This window comes from Coregonus lavaretus (genome assembly GCF_964263955.1).
Source record: "Coregonus lavaretus genome assembly, chromosome: 31".
NCBI classification, from domain to species: Eukaryota; Metazoa; Chordata; class Actinopteri; order Salmoniformes; family Salmonidae; genus Coregonus; species Coregonus lavaretus.
This window is the reverse complement of record NC_140018.1, coordinates 6639175-6665843: the sequence shown is the minus strand read 5'-3', so window position 1 is coordinate 6665843 and position 26669 is coordinate 6639175. Positions and strand designations below refer to the sequence as shown.

General features: G+C 43.9%; 2 protein-coding genes across 3 annotated transcripts; one reads left to right on the top strand and one right to left on the bottom strand.

Moving 5' to 3' along the window:
* Positions 1-504: 504 nt before the first annotated feature.
* Positions 505-11132, bottom strand: LOC311106849 (cytosolic 5'-nucleotidase 1A-like). Of its 2 annotated transcripts, none has more exons than XM_084149221.1 (7): positions 7834-11132; positions 5191-6736; positions 4897-5064; positions 4170-4299; positions 3720-3842; positions 2611-2798; positions 505-2287 (listed from the first exon to the last, which is right to left on the bottom strand). In XM_084149221.1, exons 2-7 carry the CDS (start codon positions 5299-5301, stop codon positions 1910-1912), a joined length of 1098 nt encoding a protein of 365 aa, XP_084005347.1. In that variant the 5' UTR covers positions 5302-6736; positions 7834-11132; the 3' UTR covers positions 505-1909. The 2 variants fall into 2 exon arrangements, with proteins under 2 accessions (XP_084005347.1, XP_084005346.1); XM_084149220.1 differs by lacking the exon at positions 7834-11132 and adding an exon at positions 7486-7631.
* An 8364-nt stretch (positions 11133-19496) lies between these two features.
* Positions 19497-26459, top strand: LOC311106751 (uncharacterized protein). The gene is made up of 9 exons (XM_084149147.1): positions 19497-21053; positions 21724-21876; positions 22022-22311; positions 22860-23030; positions 23719-24087; positions 24276-24477; positions 25159-25215; positions 25452-25567; positions 25859-26459. Exons 1-9 carry the CDS (start codon positions 20108-20110, stop codon positions 26057-26059), a joined length of 2505 nt encoding a protein of 834 aa, XP_084005273.1. The 5' UTR covers positions 19497-20107; the 3' UTR covers positions 26060-26459.
* Positions 26460-26669: the final 210 nt, after the last annotated feature.

Sequence of the window (26669 nt, the reverse complement as noted above, 5' to 3'; positions counted from 1 at the left end):
GGACGCACTGGAAGGGAGTGAGCCCTGTGGAGGAGTGAACGAGCGAGTTCTGGGCATATTCTGCCCAGGGTAGAAACCTCGCCCACTCACCCTGCCGGTCTCATACACCTCGCCCACTCATACACGCGCCCCGGAGGGGCGTTGGCAGGCGCTGGGTCCTCCTGAGCTGCCAGGCGGATGTCTTCATCCACATCCCAAAGACAGGTGCCACGATGAGAGACGGTGGCAGGATAGGACCCCCCAGATCCTTCCTTCCTCCGGTATGGTGCATCCTGGAGAGTGCGTCGGCTTTCACATTCTGGGAACCTGGGCGGTAGGACAGAATAAACTGAAAGCGAGTGAGAAATTGGGCCCACCTGGCTTGACGAAAGTTCATCCGTTTCGCTGCCCGGATGTGCTCCAAATTCTGGTGATCAGTGAGAATCAGAGCGCCGGAGGGGAGCAACGGGAGGAGACGTGACAAATGTGTTGATAATACATAAAAACATGAATCAACAATTCACATCCATTTCAAACCTTTATTTAACCTCACTGCAAACTTACTGCAATATGCATATGATAAACCCTTTATGTTAAATTAAAATTGAAAAAATACAGACTGGGATATTCTTAAAAATAGAAATGTTGGTACTTTTTTGGGGACAATTACTAAAATATGTGTTATCACAAAAAAAAAAAAAAAAGTTCAACATACAATATAGACTGCCCTTATACATAATGTATATTCAACTGTAAACTATTTGGAACACAACGCCTGATACGTAAAATGTTACTAGTGGAACAGATATGTTGAACTAGCTTGCTTGAGATTTTGATATAGCAATAATAAATATGGCCTAATATAGCTTTACTAAGAGCAAGGTGAGGTTTCTTGCGTTTAAAAAGTAATGTTTTTAAATGGAATAAGAAAATGGAATGGATTAGAACAATGCATGGATAGTAAAAATAATGAATGAATATTAAAGTGTTGCTCCTAGTTTAGTACATTTCAGCCAGTAATTTCGAAAGTTGTGCTCACGAGAAAAATTTGCACCATTGTGTACTATGTCATCCATTTTGTATGATATGTTATGTCCTGCAAAAAATAAAAAATTTAACGTTTGCAATTCGTATGATATGTTACGAATTCCATTTCGTACAATATGTTACGAATTTGTAATTGTAAGTGCTTAAGATCCCAGACTGCATCTTTAAGTGTAAATAATAGTGTGTTAAAGTCTGTTTTGTATGGTGTGCATTAAAACCAAAATGCAGATTTATTTGCAGCACTTCATATCAATAAGCATTCTACCTTGTAAGTGTTCCTTTTCATACGTTTACTAGAGTGCACAAATCTTTACCAATCCTCTATGCAAAGTACCTAAAAGCTATGTTAAACCGCAATACACAAAACCATGACATGCGTGGGCAGAAGCGAGAAGTCTAGATACGGGAGTGTTGAGAATATAACATACATGTTTATCTGGCCATGAGACAAAATGTGCTTCTCTAAAGATATAAAATACACTTTCCTAAATATACTTTCCTGTGTAAAATTTGAAAACACTTTATGACATACATTTTCATAAAAAACTACATATTTTACCAAATACTATTAAAGACAATAATGTGATGATGATGAGGATTGTAGGAAAGTGATCCCTTCTCTCCTTATGACAGAGAACATTAGGTGACATTGGTCCCTGATGTGAGTATTCCATCTACAGTCCTAAACAATATGTTTTTCTCTCCTGTTAATACAATATATTCTGATAAAGGCATTTGTAATAAAGTGTAAATAGAGAGAAATAATACAAAATCCTGCTCTAAAAAAGGTGATAAACAATGAAGTTACTACAGCTGATGACAGGGTTGTGTGCAACTAAGCATTTGCATAACTTATGCTACCTTCCCACCGCTAGGAGGCTCACTACTTCTTGTCTTTGGCATCTCTAGCGGGCTGCTCAATAAGTTTCCCCTTGTGATACTTCTGACCGACCCCATAAGGCACGTGTGCAGCGATGGTCCCCATCTCCTTGGCTCCCTCGATGTGGAACATCTGGTCGTCAAAGAATATATGGGGCCGGATCTTCTGCAGGAGGGGCCCTTTGGGGGCCCCGGCTAGGAACAGGGCCTCGTCAATCTCCAGGCCCCAGCTCCTGAGGGTCTTGAGGACACGGGCCCCTGAGCTGGCTGCGCTGCGGGCTGTTACCAGGTAGGTACGAATGGGGCAGGTCATACGCTCGTTCTTTGCGTAGAACTTTCTCTGGAGCTTCCCCAGCGCCTCCAGGAAACACTTCAAGGGACCCTGAGTGAATGAATGAGACATAGGGTTGGCATAGTATTATTTTTACTTTTGTCCAAAATCAAAGCAAATAATACATCAATGGGTTCCACTTTATTGGGATAGTCCCCTATTATAGATGGTCTTTAGTTATGCAACATCTTGGTAGGTATAAGGAAAGGGTTAGGTCTAGGATTTGGGATAGTTAGTTAAAACGGTTGTTCCTAGTTAGTTGAACATCTATAACCCCTCTATAGGGAGTAAAGGAAATCTGACACAAACGACCATGCCAAAAGCGAATATAAAATGGAGGCATATACTCTGCTTCAGAGTCCTCTCATGATCACCTGTGCAAGAGGTTTGTTCTCAAATTCCTTCTCGTGCTCAAAGAACGTGTCCAGGCCGTGTTGTTTTACGATGATCTCCGACTCGTCAGAGAAGAGGACAGCGTCCCCGTCAAAAGCTACTTTCAGCTGTGTGTCAGACAGCTGGTTCTCCACATCTCCAGATGTAAACATGGTCGCTGCAGCAATGCCTGTTTATAAGACATTACAAGGGGCTTATACATGCTCATAACAAGTCTTACAACGCATTACAACAGTTATGGCTAGATGGTATAGAGCTACGGACGGAAGTGACGCAAAAATCGCCATTCTCTCGCTAGAGAGTTAGGTTAGTTAGCTAGCTATGAGTCCCTAGGCGAGGACAGTAAATATACTTTTAACTAACTGGTTTCTCCATTCATCTGTGATGACAGCTAGTGTTCATATGGATGTCACCTTGACATGCCAATTAGCTAATCACGACGACAAGGCACGCCGGTGTTGTGCTTGCCGACGTGAGGTGCTTCCTACTCGGCAGCTGTATTTTCACGGTGTCGCCGGCGGTAGCTAGTATAACGTGACCAATTTATAAATATTTTTTAATAGGATTTTAGTCTCCTACTAAAATAACTCATATTGGTAAACGTCTAGATGTTACCGTGATACAGTCTACCCAATGGGGTGAACATGAACGGCAACAACACCGGGACACATTGTCCTTCATCCTGCAACTACTGCGGGAACTACTGTAGCTAGCTACCTAGTGTGACGGGGATGACATCAAGAGGTGACAGTTACAGGAAGCACACGCATACAAGCAACAGTACACTCATCATCAATACTTTCATAAAAAATAAACAATCGTCAGTTTTATTAACTGAAACTGTACAATTATGTTGTGTGTAAAACCAACAGTGAAATCCTCATCCTCTCTCAACTCTCATGGTAGTTAAATTGTAAACTCGTCCTTGGCTGTATACCATCTAGTCACAACCCATTATAACAGCATCATCCATGCATTATATATGTAGGCTACACTATAAAGTGTTACCACAATGTAATCTACGGTTTTGGACTTAGCATCCATGCTAACCTAAACCAGTCCATCCTAAACCAGTAGCATCACCACCTACCCTCCTCAATGGCCTCTGTGACTTTTTCTCCATCCTTGGAGAGGTACAAGTTGGTCATGTAGGCCTTTAGATAGCCAATGGGGCTTTGCCCTCCCGTCATACAGAATCGCTCAATGGTTAAATCTGTTAGGTAGAGGGAACCATTGTTTTTTATCAGAAACTCATAGAAATGTGATGGTATAGTCATCAGGCTGGTAGCCACAGATTGCCACTACATATCATGAACAACAGGCATATAAACATTAAAAACAACATATTTGGTCAAAAGAACAGCTTAAAATTGGATGTCCAATCATTTAATGAAACATGAATGAACATACATTGCAAAATAATTATATTATAATATTGTAGGCGTGGCTGTAACATAGCAGTATGCGTTACAGAGCATTATGCGTGTTGTAGGCGTGTTGTAGGCGTGTTGTAGGCGTGTTGTAGGCGTGTTTTACGGACCGTAGTGGTTGATGCTGTTGATGAGGCGCACCCCGACCTGGGCGTGGTTATTAGTCATCAGGACGATATCAAACAGCTCCTCACTGTCGGGGTAGAGCTGCCTCAGTCTGGAGTTCACTGTCATCAGAGCCTGCAGTGTGTGTGTGAGAGTGTGTTTTTTTAGGACATAATTGACACAGGGATTAAGAAACAATGACAGAACCTGGCTGACTACACCAACTACTTCTAGGGTGTTGCTTCAGAATATTCTGTTCCAAGTTGCAACATATGAATATGTGCACACACACGCACTCACAAATGCAGGAACACACCCACACAGATTATTTTAAGGGGTCTTCCCTTGATTTAAACATTTGTCATTCTGCTTTAGATTACAACATGGCCTAATCCTGTGCTTGCATACCATTATAGAGGAGCTTGTATATGGGAAGAACCAGAGTAACAGTGTCATTCAGCCACAGTGTCATTCGTGCATTCATGTATGGATGGTGCATAACAGTTGAAAATAACATTGGCTATTGTAATTCTGAGCAAAACACTATTCTGGATGGATTACACAAATTGCATCTAGGCTTAAAGGCATTGGCAATACAGTGAGTGAGGTTTCCCCTTCACCTCCACTAAGGAATCCTTATGCAATTGTAAGGCAACCCTCTGACTCTCCCACGCACAGACATGCAGATAGGCCATATCCTTAGTTAACGTTAATTCAATCCCTCTAATCTACCTTCACGAGAGGAAACGCCACACCTGGCATGAGCGGCTCATTCTCGTGCTCCTGTTGATAGGTCACATACTTCTCGACTCCCTCTTCCTCGGAGATCTTCCGCTCCGCAACCATGTTGAACAGGGTGCGAGAAGAGACGGCGATAGTAATGGCATATTGGGGTTTTGGCTATTTGGAAAACAAGTATAGTCAAGAAAAAATTACGATACTAGAGATTAGCAAATAGGACACTATAGACCCGTGTAGACACTTTTATCTGCAAAGGCAAACAACAACTGCGTATGTATCACTTACGGGTCTAGGTTTCTTTGTTTTTAAACTGTCAAAAAAGGATTTTGCTGCTGCCCAGTCCTTTTCCTCTCCAGCGTTAGTTGTTGCTGGATCGGTAGGTTTGATTTCACTCATATTTGGCCTGGAATCGAAAAGTTCTAGGTCTGACAGTTCCGTAACAGTGATTCCGAATGTAGATGATCAGAACAAGCGGCCACAGGCTAGTTTGCGGAAACGTTTGAGAGGTTTCGACGGGCGTGTCTTTTTACCCATGATGCTCATTCAGGAAAAAAATGTAAAACACCAAAACTTAAATAATCATTCGTTTGAATCACATTACCTGGCTACTTTTTGCATATAGGCCAGCCCACCATATCGTTACATGGAATTTTATCTGGGTGTTTTTGCCAATAATTACACAGTAATAAATCATTGGGAAAAAAAAGTTAATATAAGCACAAAAACACAGACCAGGCAAGAATGGAACAACTGACCAATAGGCCTGTTGATAACTACACAATTTTCATTTAATTTATGAAACTTTGAATATTACAATAGTATAACGTTATATCACAGTATGCTGCAATACATAACATAGGCTATTTGATAAACACATATAATGTATTCATGTTGCACTATCAAATTTTTATACATAATCCATCATACTTTCTTAACATGCAATTACTAAAATATGTAACTATTGCAAATAACCTAAAATTTTTCATTGCACAGGTAGGCTAGTCAGCGTGCGGTGCTGATGAACAGCGTCAAACAATTAACCTCATACAAATCATCCTAATCTCGCGAGTTCACATTCGGCTTCGCTAAACAGTCAGGATGGCCTTGGATCAGGCTATCAAACAATACCCCCCTCCTTCAAACACAAGAATAACCTCTCCCCAGTTTTCACCCCCTCGCTTTGGTCCAATCTGGAACAGAACATAATGGCGATTGATGGTAAGTATTCTACACCGTCACAGGTGCCCTGCTGTACTCATATAACTTGTATGGGACAGAGCTAGAATGCTTAGTGACAGCACCATTTATTCGGCAAGATAAATGTCTAGTAATGATATACATGCACATTGCGGTGTCTCGTCGGCTTGCGTTGTAGCCTACATAGGCTGCAGGGATGCTGAAGAGTAGCTGCAAATATGTGGGGATGTTGTGGGATGCGCGCGCGTGACACTTTATTGAAGGACGCTAAGTGGCGCTGAAGTGGACCGCGACCGAGACAAAATAAATGTATCGGACATTACGTTGTCTTAACAGAGTCTCACGCATGAACGTGTGCGAGTCCTCATAAATGGTTCGTTAGAAACAGGATAGCATAGCCTAGTAAGTGTTGAAGTTTATTATAGGATAATGGAATGTGGACTTTACTACTGCTGCAGTCAGATAAATGCGGTCAAAGGTAAGCTCCTACAATGTCTACATTCAAGGCTGCTTCTGCGCAATATTGTATCATACACATTTATAGGCTACTTGGTCACGTTTTGTCGTACGTTGCTAGGGCCGCTATCGGGTCTCAGCACTGGAAGTGTTGCTGTCACACCTGGTAAATACGATGCTGTGAGAGAGAGAGAGGAAAGAGTTAGCTGGTGAATGTGCTGGTCCTTAGCCAATGCTCATCTATACTTTACTGGTCACTGGTGTAAAGAATATTGATGTTTATCAATTGCTTATAGCCTTTGTGTAGCCTATATCCATCTTTTTTTATGGATCGCAAATAGGAAGTATTATCTGTAGGCTACAGCTGTTGCAGAGTATATAAAAGCTGCCTATTTCTAAATACTTTTTGTTTTTACCTGACTTGTTTGCTGCATGGTTGATAGAAAACATAGACTAGAGAGAAAGAGTAGGCTATACTGGTCATATACCGGCAAAGGAAAAACATACATTTTTAAGCAGTAGCCTGTGTTGCACTATTTGAGCAATCTCCGTTTGTTATTTTTTCCTCTGCAAAAATGTCAATGGGGAAGGAGAGCTTTAATCAAGCTGTGAGTGGGGTGGCTCAGACTCACAATAGTGTAGAGGTTGATTTGTGTGAAAGGACGGGAGAGAGGTTGCCCTGACTGCCCATGTTGCCTTATTGACCTTAGTGATGTCTTTCTATTTCCTGTCTCTGTAAACTCACCCTCCATAGGGCCTATAGTACACACTCAATAGTGTAGGAATGCGGGTGGAAAGCCAAGAGCCTGAGCTACAGTTAGACTAAGAGTTATAATACACTCTCTCTGGAGCCACTCAGAGCATTAAGTCCTACATAGCATAGTGCCAAGTGTGTGTATGTGTGTGTGTGTGTGTCTTGTTACGTACATCTGACCGTACAGTGCCTTGTTAAAGTATTCATCCCCCTTGGCGTTTTTCCTATTTTGTTGCATTACAACCTGTAATTTAAATTGATTTTTATTTGGATTTCATGTATTGGACATACACAAAATTGTCCAAATTGATGAAGTGAAATGAAAAAAATAACTTGTTTCAAAAAATGCTACAAAATTAATAATGGAAAAGTGGTGCGTGCATATGTATTCACCCCCTTTGCTATGAAGCCCCTAAATAAGATCTGGTGCAACCAATTACCTTCAGAAGTCACATAATTAGTTAAATAAAGTCCACCTATGTGCAATCTAAGTGTCACATAATCTCAGTATATATACACACCTGTTCTGAAAGGCCCCAGAGTCTGCAACATCACTAAGCAAGGGGCACCACCAAGCAAGCGGCACCATGAAGACCAAGGAGTTCTCCAAACAGGTCAGGGACAAAGTTGTGGAGAAGTACAGATCAGGGTTGGGTTATAAAGAAATATCAGAAACTTTGAAAATCCCACAGAGCACCATTAAATTCATTATTCAAAAATGGAAAGAATATGGCACCACAACAAACCTGCCAAGAGAGGGCCGCCCACCAAAACTCACGGACCAGGCAAGGAGTGCATTAATCAAAGAGGCAAAAAAGAGACCAAAGATAACTCTGAAGGAACTGCAAAGCTCCACAGCGGAGATTGGAGTATCTGTCCATAGGACCACTTTAAGCCCTTTAAGCCGTACACCCCACAGAGCTGGGCTTTACGGAAGAGTGGCCAGAAAAAAGCGATTGCTTAAAGAAAAAAATAAGCAAACATGTTTGGTGTTCACCAAAAGGCATGTGGGAGACTCCGCAAACATATGGAAGAAGGTACTCTGGTCAGATGAGACAAAAATTTAGCTTTTTGGCCATCAAGGAAAACGCTATGTATGGCGCAAACCCAACACCTCTCATCACCCCGAGAACACCATCCCCACAGTGAAGCATGGTGGTGGCAGCATCATGCTGTGGGGATGTTTTTCATTGCCAGGGACTGGGAAACTGGTCAGAATTGCAGGAATTATGGATGGCGCTAAATACAGGGAAATTCTTGAGGGAAATCTGTTTCAGTCTTCCAGAGATTTGAGACTGGGATGGAGGTTCACCTTCCAGCAGGACAATGACCCTAAGCATACTGCTAAAGCAACACTGAAGTGGTTTAAGGGGAAACATTTAAATGTCTTGGAATGGCCTTGTCAAAGCCCAGACCTCAATCCAATTGAGAATCTGTGGTATGACTAAAAAATTGCTGTACTCAGCAGAACCCATCCAACTTGAAGGAGCTGTAGCAGATTTGCCTTGAAGAATGGGCAAAAATCCCAGTGGCTAGATGTGCCAAACTTATAGAGACATACACCAAGAGTCTTGCAGCTGTAATTGATGCAAAAGGTGGCTCTACAAAGTATTGACTTTGGGGGGGGGGGGTACCTGTTGTTAAATGGGAAACAGCACGTTAGTTGTGCAGAGCTTAACGATATTGATGGCTGTCGATGGCAAAATCTGTAGCATGAAGGCAACTGTGTTAGCAGTGGGCTCATGTGACCATTACATCGGTGTATGCTAGCTAACACACTTATCTACAGCAATCATATGCCAATGCACATCCCAGAAAGCCCCTCAATCTCTAACAGGTACCATATACCCACACATGTATAAATCAGTAACGTACAGCAACCTTGTACACATTGTAAAATATAAAACGGTATTCAGAACATGACCTACCCCTTGCATCACATTTTCATACTGGGAAGACCTGACGTTCGCGATCTCCCCCTAGCTGCAAGCGGGGCCAATCACAACACGCCTTATTGTCATCAGAGTTGAACCAACCAATAAGAATGCTTGAACATTAAATACACATTTCTTTAGAGGCAAGTGGAAACATAACCAACCCTGTTACATAAGGCAACAAAATAGGAAGAATGCCAAGGGGGGTGAATACTTTCGCAAGCCACTGTATGTGTGCGTCTGTGTGTTTGTGTATTCGTGCCTGTGTGTCTTTATTGTCTTATGAGTTTGAAAAGGTTTGGATACGGGGTTAAGAATACTGATCTATTCATAATTATAAACTGGTTGGTTTGAGCCCTGAATGCTGATTGGTTGACACCCATGGTATATCAGACCAAATATCACGGGTAAGACAAAACATGTATTTTTACTGCTCTAATTAGATTGGTAACCAGTTTATAATAGCAATAAGGCACCTCAGGGGTTTGTGGTATATGGCCAATATATCCTCCGCATTGCGTTGTGCATAAGAACAGCCCTTAGCCATGGTATATTGGCCATATACCACACCCTCTAGGGCCTTATTGCTTAATTATACCACAGCATTGTTGAATACTAGTTTCTGATTGGCTAAAAGGGCATTCTAGAATGGGCATTAAAACCAGATAACAGGACAGTTGGAGAAGATATCGGGACAGTTAGAACATCTATTGGGACACCTTGCAATCATGACGCAATATGCGCCTACACATGCAGAACGTACTTGCTACAAAGTTACAGAAAGCTAAACCAAAAACTACACAAAACTGAAATGGAATACATTGTAAACGCAGGGCCAACACGGAAAAAATATAGCTAGCTAGCATTGATTTGTTTTTGTAAAGACGTAAGTGATTAACATTAATTTCTCCTAACCCCTCCGCCGCTAAAGCTTTCAAATCCTCCCACGTTTCTAATTTGACCAGCTGTTTTCAGCAACGGATATTTTTGAATTTGGTTGTCATATTGGCAGGTTTACTAGCAACAAACTATTTAGCTAGCGTCTAGCCTATTGTTTAATATGCAATGCGATCTCCTCATAATTAAGTCAGTGTTGACGAGTGTCCTGATGAGAAGGCAAACTTTTCTAGCTATGCCAGACAAAATTGGGCATTATCATCTCATTGTTATGGATGTATCCAAATGAATGTCAATAGAAAACAGCTACTTTGCTGTTATTCTGTCTGCTGAGGTCATGACTGTGTTAGCCATAGTTAGCTGGCTAGCTAGCAAGCAAGGGATGAGAACGTTGCCAGCGAGCATGGCAACGGAACATAAAGAACGAACGACTGGGTTGCGTCCATAAATATCAAATTAATCGGACAAACGACTGGGTCACGTCCAAAAGATGAGAAAGTATAAATTTGCTTATATAAATGAAAATATCAACACATATTTTGTATTTCTACCAGTAAATGTGTGCTTAGTATTGTTTTCTTTGGCAACTGTGGCATTAGCGGGATAAACAACTTAAACAAATGCAACAGAATAAACTTAGCTGTTATTCTGGCTGCAGAGGTTGTGACTGTATAGCCGTAGCTAGTTGGCTAGCTAGCAGCAAGCAAGGGATAAGAACGTTGCCACTGAGCATGGCAACGGAACATAAAGAACGAACGACTGGGTCGCGTCCGTAAATATCGAACTAATCGAACGAACGTCTCTAGCAACCTAAAGATGAGAAAGTATTTTTATGATTTGCTTATAAAAATGAAAATATCAACTTTAAAAAAGTATGTATACCGGTAAATGTGTGTTTTCATATTGTTTTCTTTAGCAACTAGGATAAATGCTTCCGTTCTGTACATTACCTTGGGAAAATGAGTTCTGCAAAGGGACTCAGCTCTGCCTCGTCCACTGCGTTATCCATTATTTCCAAGGTAATGTACAGAACGTTGGCGTTTATCCCTTACATATACTTCTGTATACTTCTGTATACTATAAATTAAACGGTTTAAAGGACAGACACATTTGTTCCATTCCAAAACCCTATTCAGTTATGGAATCTATAACCCTTTGGTGAATTCCTCCAAGGAAAGAGCTTCTCATTATGTAATGGCATAGTGCCTTGTTAAATCTAATTAAATGTAATTAAACACTTGATAACTCCATGAGATTAGTTGGCTGGAGTTAATTAGCGTCACCTGCCTCGAATAGCCTTGTTTTACCTCTATGGGAGAGCCTGAGGAGGAGCCACCACAGGGACCAACATGTGGCACCCTTGAGACCCAGAGCAATATCTTAACCCCTGACGCTCCTATCCCATTACCCCCTTAGGTGGTGGAGGGAGGAGCTGTGGAGTGCATGAGCTCATCTGTGCCAGACGAGGTAAGATCAGGGGGGCGTCCTGTCTGTCTGTCTGTGTACATGTCTGTCTGTCTTTCTCTCTATCTATCGCTCTATCTGTACTCTATGTATCCGTGTCTGTCTGTCTGCTTGACTGTACTTGTATCCCCCTTACAAGTAGAGAGATGGCTCCATCAAAGCACGTAGCTATCTAACTTGCTCGTTTTGATCTTTGGAGTATACATATGTAGGATCTTAATTTTATCACTCTTTTGTTGCTGAGAATGTTTCTGCACTGCAGGAAATGTAAACTTGTAGTCTATTCAAGGTTTAAAAGGTTTCTAAAGTTTGTAATTTCCACTTTAAAATGTCAGCCTTGATTGTTCATTTTACATTTACATTTTAGTCATTTAGCAGACGCTCTTATCCAGAGCGACTTACAGGAGCAATTAGGGTTAAGTGCCTTGCTCAAGGGCACATTTACGTCATTTAGCAGACGCTCTTATCCAGAGCGACTCACAAATTGGTGCATTCTCCCTATAGCCAGTGGGATAACCACTTTACACATTTTTTTTTTATTTTTTTATTTTTTTTGGGGGGGGGGGGGGGGGGGGTAGAAGGATTACTTTATCCTATCCCAGGTATTCCTTAAAGAGGTGGGGTTTCAAATGTCTCCGGAAGGTGGTGAGTGACTCCGCTGTCCTGGCGTCGTGAGGGAGCTTGTTCCACCATTGGGGTGCCAGAGCAGCGAACAGTTTTGACTGGGCTGAGCGGGAACTATGCTTCCGCAGAGGAAGTGGAGCCAGCAGGCCAGAGGTGGATGAACGCAATGCCCTCGTTTGGGTGTAGGGACTGATCAGAGCCTGAAGGTACAGAGGTGCCGTTCCCCTCACTGCTCCATAGGCAAGCACCATGGTCTTGTAGCGGATGCGAGCTTCAACTGGAAGCCAGTGGAGTGTGCGGAGGAGGGGGGTGACGTGAGAGAACTTGGGAAGGTTGAACACCAGACGGGCTGCGGCGTTCTGGATGAGTTGTAGGGGTTTAATGGCACAGGCAGGGAGGCCAGCCAACAGCGAGTTGCAGTAATCCAGACGGGAGATGACAAGTGCCTGGATTAGGACCTGTGCCGCTTCCTGTGTAAGGCAGGGTCGTACTCTCCGAATGTTGTAGAGCATGAACCTGCAGGATCGGGTCACCGCCTTGATGTTAGCGGAGAACGACAGGGTGTTGTCCAGGGTCACGCCAAGGCTCTTCGCACTCTGGGAGGAGGACACAACGGAGTTGTCAACCGTGATGGCGAGATCATGGAACGGGCAGTCCTTCCCCGGGAGGAAGAGCAGCTCCGTCTTGCCAGGGTTCAGCTTGAGGTGGTGATCCGTCATCCATACTGATATGTCTGCCACTGATATGTCTGTTCCTAATGAAAAATGTATCAACCCCTACAAAAAATTTACATTAATTATAATCCACGTAATAATTCACATTTCCTGTTGCTGCAGGATTATTTTCCTGCTGCAGTGAACTGGCTCAAATTAAGATCCTACATATGTAGAGGGATACTCAATAGTTATAGTTACAAACTTCTTGAAGATTCTACTGTATATCTGTATGTGAATTATTAATGGGTGGCATATCAGGTTTTAGAACTCTCCTCTAGAGAAGGCAACAGTATTCATGATTTATTTACCACAGAGGTTTTGTTTTCGTATGTGGGAGTCCATGTGTAAGCAAAGTTTCCTCTACGCGCACTCTACACTTCCTGTAGTAACCTCAAACACACTTACAATGGCACCCTGATACTGGGTCCTGAAAAAGGGGATCAAAACAATGTTGCCATTGCTACCATGCTCAGCTAGCCTGAATGCAAACAGTGAATTATGCAAAAGGGAAATATTCAAATAAATGTGGCAGTTTTTTTCTTTCTTATCAGTCATTTCAAAGAATCTCAGGTAATCACATGATTCTTTGAATTAGAATTATGTGGACAAACCCGGCACACATTTGTCAGAGTAACTTGGCTGTTAACATATATACTACGTTAGTTGTATGTCAAATGTTCATGTTCTTTAACTTTTAATTACTTTTTTTGTGAACTGCATTTAAAAATATATTGTGGCCGTTACCTGAGAAACAGATGTAGCCCTGAGGCTCTGGACATCAGTTCACATACCGTACAGCAGAGCACGGTTGTTGTTCTCTTTCTCTGATGCTCGGTTCTTAGATTGCCCCTTGGGAAGACACAAGAACACACACGCACCCCTACCCACTCACCTCCACCCCCCGCTTACACACACACACACACACACACACACACACACACACACACACACACACACACACACACACAACCAATCCACTCTGCTGCTGTGGAAAGTCATCATACAAGCCCATCCCATCTGTCCTATGACTGATTGGCAGTATAACATGAGTCAGTCCACAGTTACCATGACTTCACTCACCACCAGCCTCCATGACCAGCAGCCTCCATGACCAGCAGCCTCCATGACCACCAGCCTCCATGACCACCAGCCTCCATGACCACCAGCCTCCATGACCACCAGCCTCCATGACCACCAGCCTCCATGACCACCAGCCTCCATGACCACCAGCCTCCATGACCACAGCCTCCATTGGCTTATTACAGCACTCCTTAGTGAGTGCAGAGTGGGACAACATGGGGCTCAGGGCACATATTCAAAAATAATCTCACTAGGAGTGCTGATCTAGGATCAGGTCCCCATATATTCACCTTCATTAAGATCTAAAAAGGCTAAATTGCTCCTATATCAGCACTTGGACTTTGTGAACACCGGCTCAGGTCAAGTTAGCATGGGGTGGCTAATGGCTAACGCTCAGCTAGCGTCTGTCAATGAGAGAGGCATCCTGTTACTGCAGGTGTTTGAATTATTTAGATGTTGACATGTACACAGCAGTACACCACCACCACACTCCGGTTAGGGACAGGGACATAGTGTACAGTACAGTTATGCCTGGCTTTTGGACTTCAGGGTCACTTCAGGACCTAACGACTCAATTACCAGAATTGTCGCCAGTGAGAGAGGATAGGTACTGTAACTATGTTAGGTGTTGTTGAGAATTAAGGAATTTTGTACCAAACTTGAAAGATCACCACATGGTCTCGAAGTGTTGTAACAGCTTTTGGTTATGTTGGACTCAATATTAGGATCATAACCGATTTCTATGTTTTGGGACTTTTTAAAATGTCCTTTTTCTTTGTGTATGACTCAATAATTATCTTGGATAACCAGATCACCACTAAGAGGAACAACACTGCTGTTTTGACAGAATGGAATACTTCACTGCAGGCGAGACGTGAGGGATTTCAGACTCATACTCAATGTAAAACATTTTTTTACAGCTGCTAGAATGGAGAAGGTGAGCTGTGTCCATGGGTTCTCTTTATCTCTCTCCCTCTCTTTGTCTTTTCGCTGAGCTTTGACTATCAGTCTATTCATTTGGGAGAGGAGGACACAGGAGAAGGCACTGCTTCTTGTCAGTTTCAGTGGTCTCTGCCTGTTGCCATGGTGAGAAGAAGAGATAGTCCACGAGAAGTAGTTCCTTCTGAACTCAGTCGGGGCAAGAGGTTGGATGAATGGTGGGCCTTTTCTCTGGAGATGTAGTGTGAACGAGAGCTGTAATGCCTTGACTCCTCAGGCAATACAAGTTTTCATATTGATGATCGTCTGCCCACAATACTCTACCAACGACCCTTCATAGTTGCTGAATTATTCTCAGTGTTCCTGAATTGTTCTCAGTGGCAGTGCATGTGCACATCAGATCTAAATTGAGGCTCTCATGTGGACTTTTGAAGTATGTTCTGAACTTTTCTTTCCTCGGGCAGCTCTGTGCTATTTTTATAATTAAACACCCACTCATGCACCAGTGGCTATTCAATGGCCTGTACACTGAGTGTACAAAACAAAATGAACATCTGTTCTTTCCATGACATAGACTGACCAGGTTAATCCAGGTAAAAGCTATGATCCCTTATTGATATCACTTGTTAAATCCTCTTCCATCAGTGTAGATGAAGGTGAGGAGACAGGTTAAAGAATGATTTCTAAGCCTTGAGACATGTATTGTGTATGTGTGCCATTCAGAGGGTGAATGGGCAAGACAAAATATTTACGTTTTTTGAATGGGGTATGGTAGTAGGTGTCAGGCGCACTGGTTTGAGTGTGTCAAGAACTGCAACGCTGCTGGGTTTTTCACGCTCAACAGTTTTCTGTGTGTATCAAGAATGGTCCACCACCCAAAGGACATCCAGGCAACTTGACACAACTGTGGGAAGCATTGGCGTCAACATGGGCCAGCATCCCTGTGGAACGCTTTTGACACCTTGTATAGTCAATGCCCCGACAAATTGAGACTGTTCTAAGGGCAAAAGGGGCTACAACTCAATATTAGGAGGGTGTTCTTAATGTTTTGTACACTCAGTGTATATTGTCAATTAACTACCCTGTTTCCATAACTACAATTTCAACTACAACCCCAAATGAATGGGAAAGATAAGCACCATATAATTTCCAGATCTTATTTGGTGCTTATCCTTTCCATTAATTTGGGGTTGAGGTATTTAGATGGATCAACACAATTGATGGCGTGAGACGTGGATTTGTCTTGACGTTTGACTACTTTTGAGATTTAAAAAACATCTGACAAACTTTGATTTTGGAGTGTAATATCCTATTAATGCTTTTGTTCCCAAGAGTTGTGTACTGTACTGGTGAAGCTAACTGTACTCCACTGTACTGTACTGGTGAAGCTTACTGTACTCCACTGTACTGTACTGGTGAAGCTAACTGTACTGTACTCGTGAAGCTAACTGTACTTGACTGTACTGGTGAAGCTTACTGTACTTTACTGGTGAAGCTAACTGTACTGTATTGGTGAAGCTAACTGTACTGGAGAAGCTAACTGTACTATACTGGTGAAGCTAACTGTACTGTACTGGTGAAGCTAACTGTACTGTAATGGTGACGCTAACTGTACTGTACTGGTGAAGCTAACTATGCGGTACTTTACTACAATGGTGAAGCTAACTGTACTGTACTGGTGAAGCTAACTGTACTGTAATGGTGAAGCTAACTGTGATGCACTTTACTGCAATGGTGAAGCTAACTGTACTGTACTGGTGAAGCTAACTGTACTGTACTGTACTGGTGAAGCTAACTGTACTGTACTGGTGAAGCTAACTGTACTGTAATGGTGAAGCTAACTGTACTGTACTGGAGAAGCTAACTGTACTGGAGAAGCTAACTGTACTGTACTGATGAAGCTAACTGTACTGTACTGGTGAAGCTAACTGTACTGTAATGGTGAAGCTAACTGTGCTGCACTTTACTGTAATGGTGAAGCTAACTGTGCGGTACTTTACTACAATGGTGAAGCTAACTGTACTGTACTGGTGAAGCTAACTGTACTGTAATGGTGAAGCTAACTGTACTGTAACGGTGAAGCTAACTGTACTGTAATGGTGAAGCTAACTGTATTGTAATGGTGAAGCTAACTGTACTGTAATGGTGAAGCTAACTGTGCTGTACTTTACTGTACTGGTGAAGCTAACTGTACTGGTGAAGCTAACTGTACTGGTGAGGCTAACTGTACTGTACTGTACTGGTGAAGCTAACTGTACTGGTGAAGCTAACTGTACTGGTGAGGCTAACTGTACTGTACTGTAATGGTGAAGCTAACTGTGCTGTACTTTACTACAATGGTGAAAATAACTTTACTGTACTGGTGAAGATAACTGTACTGAACTGGTGAAGCTAACTGTACTGTACTGTAATGGTGAAGCTAACTGTACTGTAATGGTGAAGCTAACTGTACTGTACCGGTGAAGCTAACTGTGGTGTAATGGTGAAGCTAACTGTACTGTAACGGTGAAGCTAACTGTACTGTAATGGTGAAGCTAACTGTACTGTAATAGTGAAGCTAACTGTGGTGTACTTTACTGTACTGGTGAAGCTAACTGTACTGGTGAAGCTAACTGTACTGTACTGGTGAGGCTAACTGTACTGTACTGTAATGGTGAAGCCAACAGTGCTGTACCTTACTGTAATGGTGAAGCTAACAGTGCTGTACCTTACTGTAATGGTGAAGCTAACGGTGTTGTCTTTACTTCAATGGTGATGCTAACTGTACTGTACTGGTGAAGCTAACCGTACTGTACTGTAATGGTGCAGCTAACTGTACTGTACCGGTGAAGCTAACGGTACTGTAATGGTGAAGCTAACTGTGCTGTACTTTACTGTATTGGTGAAGCTAACTGTACTGTAATTGTGAAGCTATACATACTGTAATGGTGAAGCTATAACTGTAATGGTGAAGCTAACTGTACTAATAATTGATTGTATTCTATAGTTATTTTCTACCAACTGAGGTACTCAAAGCGCTTTACATAGTAAGGGGGAAACTCAACTCATCAATGCACAGCAACCAGTTTTGTGCCAGAACGCTCACCAAACATCAGCTAGAGAGGTAAGGAGTGATATATACCAATTAGGAATGAGGGGCATGATTAAGTGGCCATGATGGAATGGGGCATGGTTGGGAATTTAGCCTTGACACCAAGGTTAACACCCCTACTCTTACGATAAGAACCATGTGATTCTAAATGACCACAGAGAGTCAGGACACCCGTTGAATATCGCATCCTAAAGACGGCACCATACGCATGGCAATGGCCCATTCACAGCCCTGGGGCATTGGGATCTCCTTAGACCAGATCCCCCTACTGGCCCTCCAACACCACTTCCAGCAGCATCTGGTCTCCCATCCAGGGACTGTAATAGTGAAGCTAACTGGTCTGTACTGTAATTATGAAGCTATTGGGTTTCTACTGTACTATACTGGTGAAGCTATCGGGTTTCTACTGTACTATACAGGTGAAGCTATCGGGTTTCTACTGTACTATACTGGTGAAGCTATCAGGTCTCTACTGTACTATACTGGTGAAGCTATCAGGTCTCTACTGTACTATACTGGTGAAGCTATCAGGTCTCTACTGTACTATACTGGTGAAGCTATCAGGTCTCTACTGTACTATACAGGTGAAGCTATCAGGTTTCTACTGTACTATACTGGTGAAGCTATCAGGTTTCTACTGTACTATACAGGTGAAGCTATCAGGTTTCTACTGTACTATACAGGTGAAGCTATCGGGTTTCTACTGTACTATACAGGTGAAGCTATCAGGTCTCTACTATACTATACAGGTGAAGCTATCAGGTCTCTACTGTACTATACAGGTGAAAGGTTTCTACTGTACTATACAGGTGAAGCTATCAGGTTTCTACTGTACTAAACAGGTGAAGCTATCGGATTTCTACTGTACTATACTGGTGAAGCTATCGGATTTCTACTGTACTATACAGGTGAAGCTATCAGGTCTCTACTGTACTATACTGGTGAAGCTATCAGGTCTCTACTGTACTATACAGGTGAAGCTATCAGGTTTCTACTGTACTATACTGGTGAAGCTATCAGGTTTCTACTGTACTATACAGGTGAAGCTATCAGGTTTCTACTGTACTATACAGGTGAAGCTATCGGGTTTCTACTGTACTATACAGGTGAAGCTATCAGGTTTATACTGTACTATACAGGTGAAGCTATCGGGTTTCTACTGTACTATACTGGTGAAGCTATCAGGTCTCTACTGTACTATACAGGTGAAGCTATCAGGTTTCTACTGAACTATACAGGTGAAACTATCAGGTTTCTACTGAACTATACAGGTGAAGCTATCAGGTTTCTACTGAACTATACAGGTGAAGCTATCAGGTCTCTACTGTACTATACAGGTGAAGCTATCAAGTCTGAACTCATTCTCTCCTCCCTTTGTCTCTCTGTTTTTGCTCTCTCTCTCTCTCTCTCTCTCTCTCTCTCTCTCTCTCTCTCTAGTGTCTCCTGAGCTGCTAGGGGTCCTATCCTCAATTGCGGCCTTTGTGGCCGTGATGGTTCTCTTTTTTCTTTACCTCAGCAACAAGCTGTCAGTGGAGAGCGCCAGCGACCTGCCACGCCTCGACGACTATAGGCCCGACCAGCAAGGTAAACACGTCAAGTGGTACAACACTCAACGTCAGTATGCAGTTTGTCTGTTGTTCTATGGTCCTGGGCTAGTTTCCTGGACCCAGATAAAGCCTAGCTCTGGGATGAAAAGCTCATTTATTTGTTCAGGTTTAGGCTTAATGTAGGTCTGGGGGATCGTCCCAAAATATACAAATAAATCAATTTCTGATTGTCTGACCAACAATTTAAAACTCTCACAATCACTGTTACGATAATGCTTGTGGATGAGAAGGTCATGAATAGACATTATCCCTAATCACAGATTGTCCTCCTCATACATGTATAAAGTGTCAGTCATGGATTTCAGACAGTAATACCTGGCCCACACACTCTCATGAACCAAATATCCCAGCCAGAGCCTGTGATGAGGTGATAAGATAATCTAGAATCCACCAGACAGTGTGGAGAAGGACAGCAGCTCCAGCCGTCAGCAAGTCCACCCAACATGGCGTTCTTCAAGAGCTTCGGGCAGAACCTACCATCTGTAAACATCTCCTCCATCTTGGATTCGGTCAGCAGCAAAGTGGACGACCTAGCCAGCGCCGTCAGTGATGCCACCTACAGCGTCAGTGACCAGCTGACCGAGCTCAGTGACCAGGTCATCAAGAAGGTGCAGACGGAGGAGGAGGCGGCTGCAGAACCGGCAGAGGGGGGCCAGGAGAACAAGGAAGGGAAGGCCCAGGAAGGGATAGCAGACTCATTCAGGAGCAAAATCAAGCGGCAGGCTTCAGAGGCCTGCTCAAGCTTGGCAGACTACAGCTCCAACCTCAGCCAATCCAATGACTCGAAGAATAACCAATCGAGTGACGTCACAGCAGAGGACTATGTTCCAGCCCAATTGGAATGGGTGTGGAAAGATGGAGGCTGGCGAGTGGTAAAACCAGGAGAGAGTTCTGCAGAGGGCAAGGAACAGGAAGAGAAAATGAAGGAGGAGGAGAAGACGAAGAAGGAGGAGAAGGAGAAGAGGAAGGCGGAGAAAGACAAGAAGAAGGAGGAGAGGCTGAAACAGGAGGAGGAGAAGAAGAAGAATAGCCATCAGGAGACCATCGAGGAGGAGCCTGAAGATAAAGAAACCAGCTCATTACCGAAAGAGAACCACACTACTAGTCAGAACAAAGAGGAACAGAAAGAGGACAAATCCAATGGGGTCCACCAGCGTGACGACCATAGCGATCCACCACAATCTCTTTGCACTGAGGAAGAGTCGAGAGCATCCAAAAAGAAAAACAAGGGGAAAGCTGAAGAGGAGGAAGAGAATAAGATGAGCCCTGAGGGAGATGGAGAGTCCGAACCTGCTATTTCTCCCTCTTCTGAGAAAAAGAAGAAAAAGAGTGACAAGAAGAAAGAGAAAGGGAAGAAACAGAGCAAGAAGGAGAATAAAGGGGATAAAGGTGAGAGGGTGTGCTGCTTCCCCCCTCTTCTACTCTTCATGGCTGTGACCTGTGACCTAACTGAAACCTAACTGTAACTCAGTGTTTAGGGTTCTAAACATGAAAACTAATTAAGTTTTAACAGTCATGGATGGATCAAAATACATCTGTCTGTGGCTGTCACGTTCACTTTTTCAGTTCTTTCTCCTCACGGCTTTACCTGTTTCTCTCAATGATTGTTGTAGATGTCACATTATGGATACAGGGAGAGAGTTTACCAGTTAGAAATATGATAATTATATTCTATGACGTTCAGCTAAGATAAAGTGTAGTAAATGCTTTTATCAGTTTGATATCTAATACGTCCTCTATCTGGAGACCATTAAATAGATAGAACAGGGAGATAGGGGCTTGCTCCGTAAAAAAAGAAATACTGTGACACATCCTCTATGATCAGGGCCCATATATCCACAAAGTGTCTCAGAATAGCAGTGCTGGTCTATGATCCCCAACCTGTCCATATAGTCTGATTCATTATGATGTAAAAGGCTCAACTGATCCTAGATCAGCACTCCTACACTGAGACGCGTGTGAATACGGGCCCTGAGAGTGGAGTTGTGTCTTATGTTGGGCTGATTGTGATGAGCTACTATGATCTTGTGTGTGTGTGTATCTGTTTGCACCTGTCCAGACCAGAGCTGCTCAGAGCGTGGCTCTGAGGAGGACACTCAAGAGGACAGACCAGGGGGACACTCTGAACCCTCAGCCCAGCACAGAGCCTCAGTCTGGGACAACCGACCTAAACACACCAGCGACCACAGCAGTGAGGCCTCTACCGGACAAGGTGAGAAACTCACAGATGTGACAACATACATAGAAAGGCACGCACACGCTCACACACACACACACACACACACACACACACACACAGGCATGCACGCTATGTCTGATTGGCAGAACACACATAAATCATTGAAACATTTCCCAAGAGACCTATCAAACATATCCATTACTGTCTTACACAGCCAACAGCATCCAGCAGATGAGACAAGGCTCTCCCCTCAACGAGCTCCAGCCACCCCCATATCAGGACGAGGATAGTCCGGTCCGAGTGTCTCGCTCGCGGTCGGGGGCGGGGGGTCTGGGGGAGTCGTCCCCAGACGGTAATGTTACACAGCGCTCCAGTGAGGCCAGCGTTGACCAGGACACTGAGAGTTACCTCAACAAGGGCTACGATGAGGACGTACCTAGTGACAGCACTGCCGTCCTGGGACCAGAGGTGAGCTAGGACAAAGACACTCATACGGCAGATGGTGAACTGTTAGCATGTCCCATAGGACAATGTGTCACGCTAGCCGGGCATGCTCAGTTGCATACCGGATATCTAGAAAATGCTAACAACATAAACCTATTGGCTAGTACTCTGTTTGGCTATGATAGGCCTACCATCGTTCTCTAACCCCTCCCTCACCCAGTGTCATGTCCTGCTCTAAGATCTCCCCTCACTGTGTGATGTCACAGATGAAGACTGACACTGACAGATTTATGCATTAAAATCCATCTTATCATCCTCTCTCTCTCTCTCATCTTTCTCTCTCCCTCCCTCTCTTTCTCTAACCCCCTTTCCCCCGCCTCTCCCACAGGATGGTTCACCCTCCCGTCTCCCCTTCACCCAGTGCTGTGTCCTGCTCTAAGGGCCTATATCTACCCTCACTCTGTGATGTCACAGATGAGGACTGAATCCAACAGATTCATGAATTTCAATGCATCTTTTCCTCCCATCTATCGTCTTTCTGTCTTTCTCTCTATTTCTCCCCCTACCCCCAGGATGGTTCCCCCTCCCATCTCCACGTGGGCTATGAGCCCGAGCCACTGGCCAAGTATGGCACGCTGGACGTGGCCTTCGAGTATGACTCGGGCGAGCAACGCCTTGCCGTCACTGTCACCGCAGCAACCGACATCCCCGCACTCAAACAGACAGGGAACATCGCGTGGCAGGTGGGGCGTAAACAAACTAACACTTTACTGTTGTACTCGTCGGTCTTGCACTCACACTTAAACGTATTTCCTTACTAGCACTGATTTTGCAGATAGCGGTTATTTTGAAGAAAGTTTTACTTGCAATGATTGTGATATGTGGTCGTACCTACCTTAGTTGAATGCACTGACTATAAGTCACCCTGGATAAGAGCATCTGCTTCAGTAAAATGATTTTGAATTGATACAAAAATGTATTATAACTCACTTATAATAATACATTATGAAGGCTCATTCATGCTTATAGCAAGTTATAAAGCATTATAACTATAATAAAAAAATACTACATGCCATTTAGCAGACACTTTTATCCATATCGACTTACACTCATGCGTACATACACTTTCATATGGGTGGCCCCAGAGGGAATCAAACCCACAATCCTGGAGTTGCAAGTGCTATGATCTACCAACTGAGCCACACAGGAGTAGGGTTGCAAAATTACGAGAACTTTCAATAAATTCCCTGGTTTCCTGAAATCCCGGTTGGAGGAACCCTGGAATCAGGAGGGAATAAGGAGGAAATCCGGAATCCTTCAACCAGGAACCTGGAAAACCAGGGAATTTATTGAACGTTCCCGTAATTGTGCAACCCTACACAGGATACATGTATGCTTTAAGTAAAGTGTTACCTGTAAATATAAATGTAGGTGCACCTGGTGTTGCTGCCCACTAAGAAGCAACGTGCCAAGACGGGGGTGCAGAGGGGGCCGTGCCCCATGTTCACAGAGACCTTCCGCTTCACCAGGGTGGAGGAGGAGGCGCTGGCAGACCACGCCGTCAGGTTCCGCCTCTACAGCGTCAGGAGGATGAAGAAGGAGAAGGTGCTGGGAGAGAAGGTGTTCTACTTGACCAAACTCAACCTGCAGGGCAAGATGGCGCTGCCCGTTACACTGGAGCCTGGCACAGCACTAACGGTGAGTTGCTGGGGAGATGGGGTTGGAGGGTGGAGAGGGGCTTGTGTGTGGGAGGATTCTGTTTGTGGAATGTCTCGCCAAAGAAGTCTGATTTGTATGAACGTAGATAAATGACCAGTAGAAGCTATCGTTTAAAATGCATGCACTATAAATGGTACAGGATCTTGTAGACTGACCCTATAGACAAAGCATAGTCTTACACAATCCAAGCCATTCAGTTGCATTGTACTGATTCCTACCAAGGCCTCTCTCAAACCAAGGCCTCTCTCTAACTCTGTATGTGGTGTTAGCTGTCCTCTCCGGTCTCCCTACAGGGCTGTGGGTCGTTGCTGAGTGTGTCTCGCAGCGTGGCGGCTTTGTCCTACCGCTCTACATGGGACTCCACACCAGAGATCCTACTGGGCCTCATCTATAACTCCACCACTGGCAGGCTCTCTGCAGAGGTCATCCAGGGAAGACAGTTCAAGAACACAGCCTCAGACAAACCTCCCAGTGAGTGGACATCACATATGGATGACATCACATATGGATGAGCTCTCTTCCGCTGTATCTGTGATAATGTTATGTAGAAGTAGTAGGGTAGCTATAGCATACCAGGGTTGAAATAGTACTGCATTGGTTCCATTGTGCCAGGCAAGCTCAATCAAGCGCAGCTTAAGTATTCGAAAGAAAACAAATGCTATTTGAACCCAGGTCTGTACCGGTAGATGAGACAGACATGGGGTCATCTTAATGCATGGGGGGCATTGCTCTCTTCTGGTATAAGGCATTGCTGGTCATGTTATTGAGTAGGGTAGCTATAGCATTAAAATACGTAGATTTGAATAACATTTTTTATTTATAATGGTGGAATAATCTCTCTATTCTTGCCTCTTATTTACTTTACTTTCAGTCTTTTATCCTCTCTAAACTGTCTTCTCTCTTTCCTTCCCTCGCTTTTCCTCTTCCCTTTCCTCCTTCCCTCCTGGCCCTCTGTGTGTTGTGTCCTCTTCCCTTTCCTCCTGGCCCTCTGTGTGTTGTGTCCTCTTCCCTTTCCTCCTGGCCCTCTGTGTGTTGTGTCCTCTTCCCTTTCCTCCTGGCCCTCTGTGTGTTGTGTCCTCTTCCCTTTCCTCCTGGCCCTCTGTGTGTTGTGTCCTCTTCCCTTTCCTCCTGGCCCTGTGTGTTGTGTCCCAGGCGGTCTGTTTTGTTGTATAAAACAGCTAATAGGGGGACAACTTTATATCATGAGAGGTGAGTCCTCTGCTATCGATCTGTACTATCTGTACCAGAGTCGTGTCTGCTCCTCTCTGATAATGTTGGCATGTCGTGAAAGAGAACCGAAAAATTACTGGGATCGAAAATGACACTATTGTGGTTCAAGACACTCAATCCACAGGCTATTCTTCACTGTTATGTTCATTAATCTTCAGTAGATGGCAGCATCTCACCATGTTCCCCCTTCTCTCCCTCCCTCCCTTTGTCCACAGACACCTATGTGAAGCTGAACATGCTGGACTCCAAGGGCAAGGAGATGTCCAAGTGCAAGACGTCGGTGTGCCGCGGCCAGCCCAACCCCACCTACAAGGAAACCTTTGTCTTTCAGGTGAGAGAGAGAGAGAGAGAGAGAGCGAGAGACAGAGAGAGAGACAGAGCGAGAGACAGAGCGACAGACAGAGAGAGAGACAGACAGACAGAAACAACCCACCCCATCTCTATAATAATAATAATATGCCATTTAGCAGACGCTTTTATCCAAAGCGACTTACAGTCATGCGTGCATATATATTTTTTTGTGTATGGGTGGTCCCGGGGATCGAACCGACTACCTTGGCGTTACAAGCGCCGTGCTCTACCAGCTGAGCTACAGAGGACCACAATCTCTGTTGTCTTCCAGGTGGCCCTCTTCCAGCTGTCCGAGGTCTCCCTGGTGGTGTCGGTGTACAGCCGGAGCAGCAGCATGAAGGCCAGGGAGAGGGTGGGCTGGCTGTCCCTGGGGTTCAACAGCACCGGAGAGGAACAGCAGGCCCACTGGAGCCAGATGAAGGAGGCCGAAGGACAGCAGGTGTGCCACTGGCACACACTCTTGGAATCTTGAACAGGTCTTGATGAGAATCACCAGATTTGATCTCGTTAACTAAGAATAAGCTGTATAAATAAAGGTGAAATTAAATGGTTAAATAGGAGGAGGAATACGTTGGAGGAATAGGATGAGGAAGATTATGGGGTATGTTGACCTCAGTGTTGCGAGGGAATGTGTTCCATGACCTTCATTCAGAGATGCAGATGAGGAGCTATGAGGAACCATCCGCCTATACTGTGCTTATCACCTGGTGTGGAATGTGTGTGTGTGAGGGTGCAGAGCTTTGAGAAGCACGTGGATTCCACTTGGAGTCTCCCGTTCACTGACAGCTGCTTTAATACTCTTTAATCCATAAACCAGCCACCTACCCTGAGACAGACTGGTCTGGTTGACAGACTGACTGGTGCTCCCAGCTCCAGTCATTGTCGATGGGGGCATCAAAGTCAGACTTATCTTTGTAATACAACAGCTGATAAGACCTCAATGGTGAAATGGACACAACTGGTCATGAAATGGACACAACTGGTCATGAAATGGACCATTCAGTCTCAGATTGAGGACAATTTTGTGTCATTCATTTCCCATATTCAAAATACGACCATACATATCTCGTACAATGGACCAT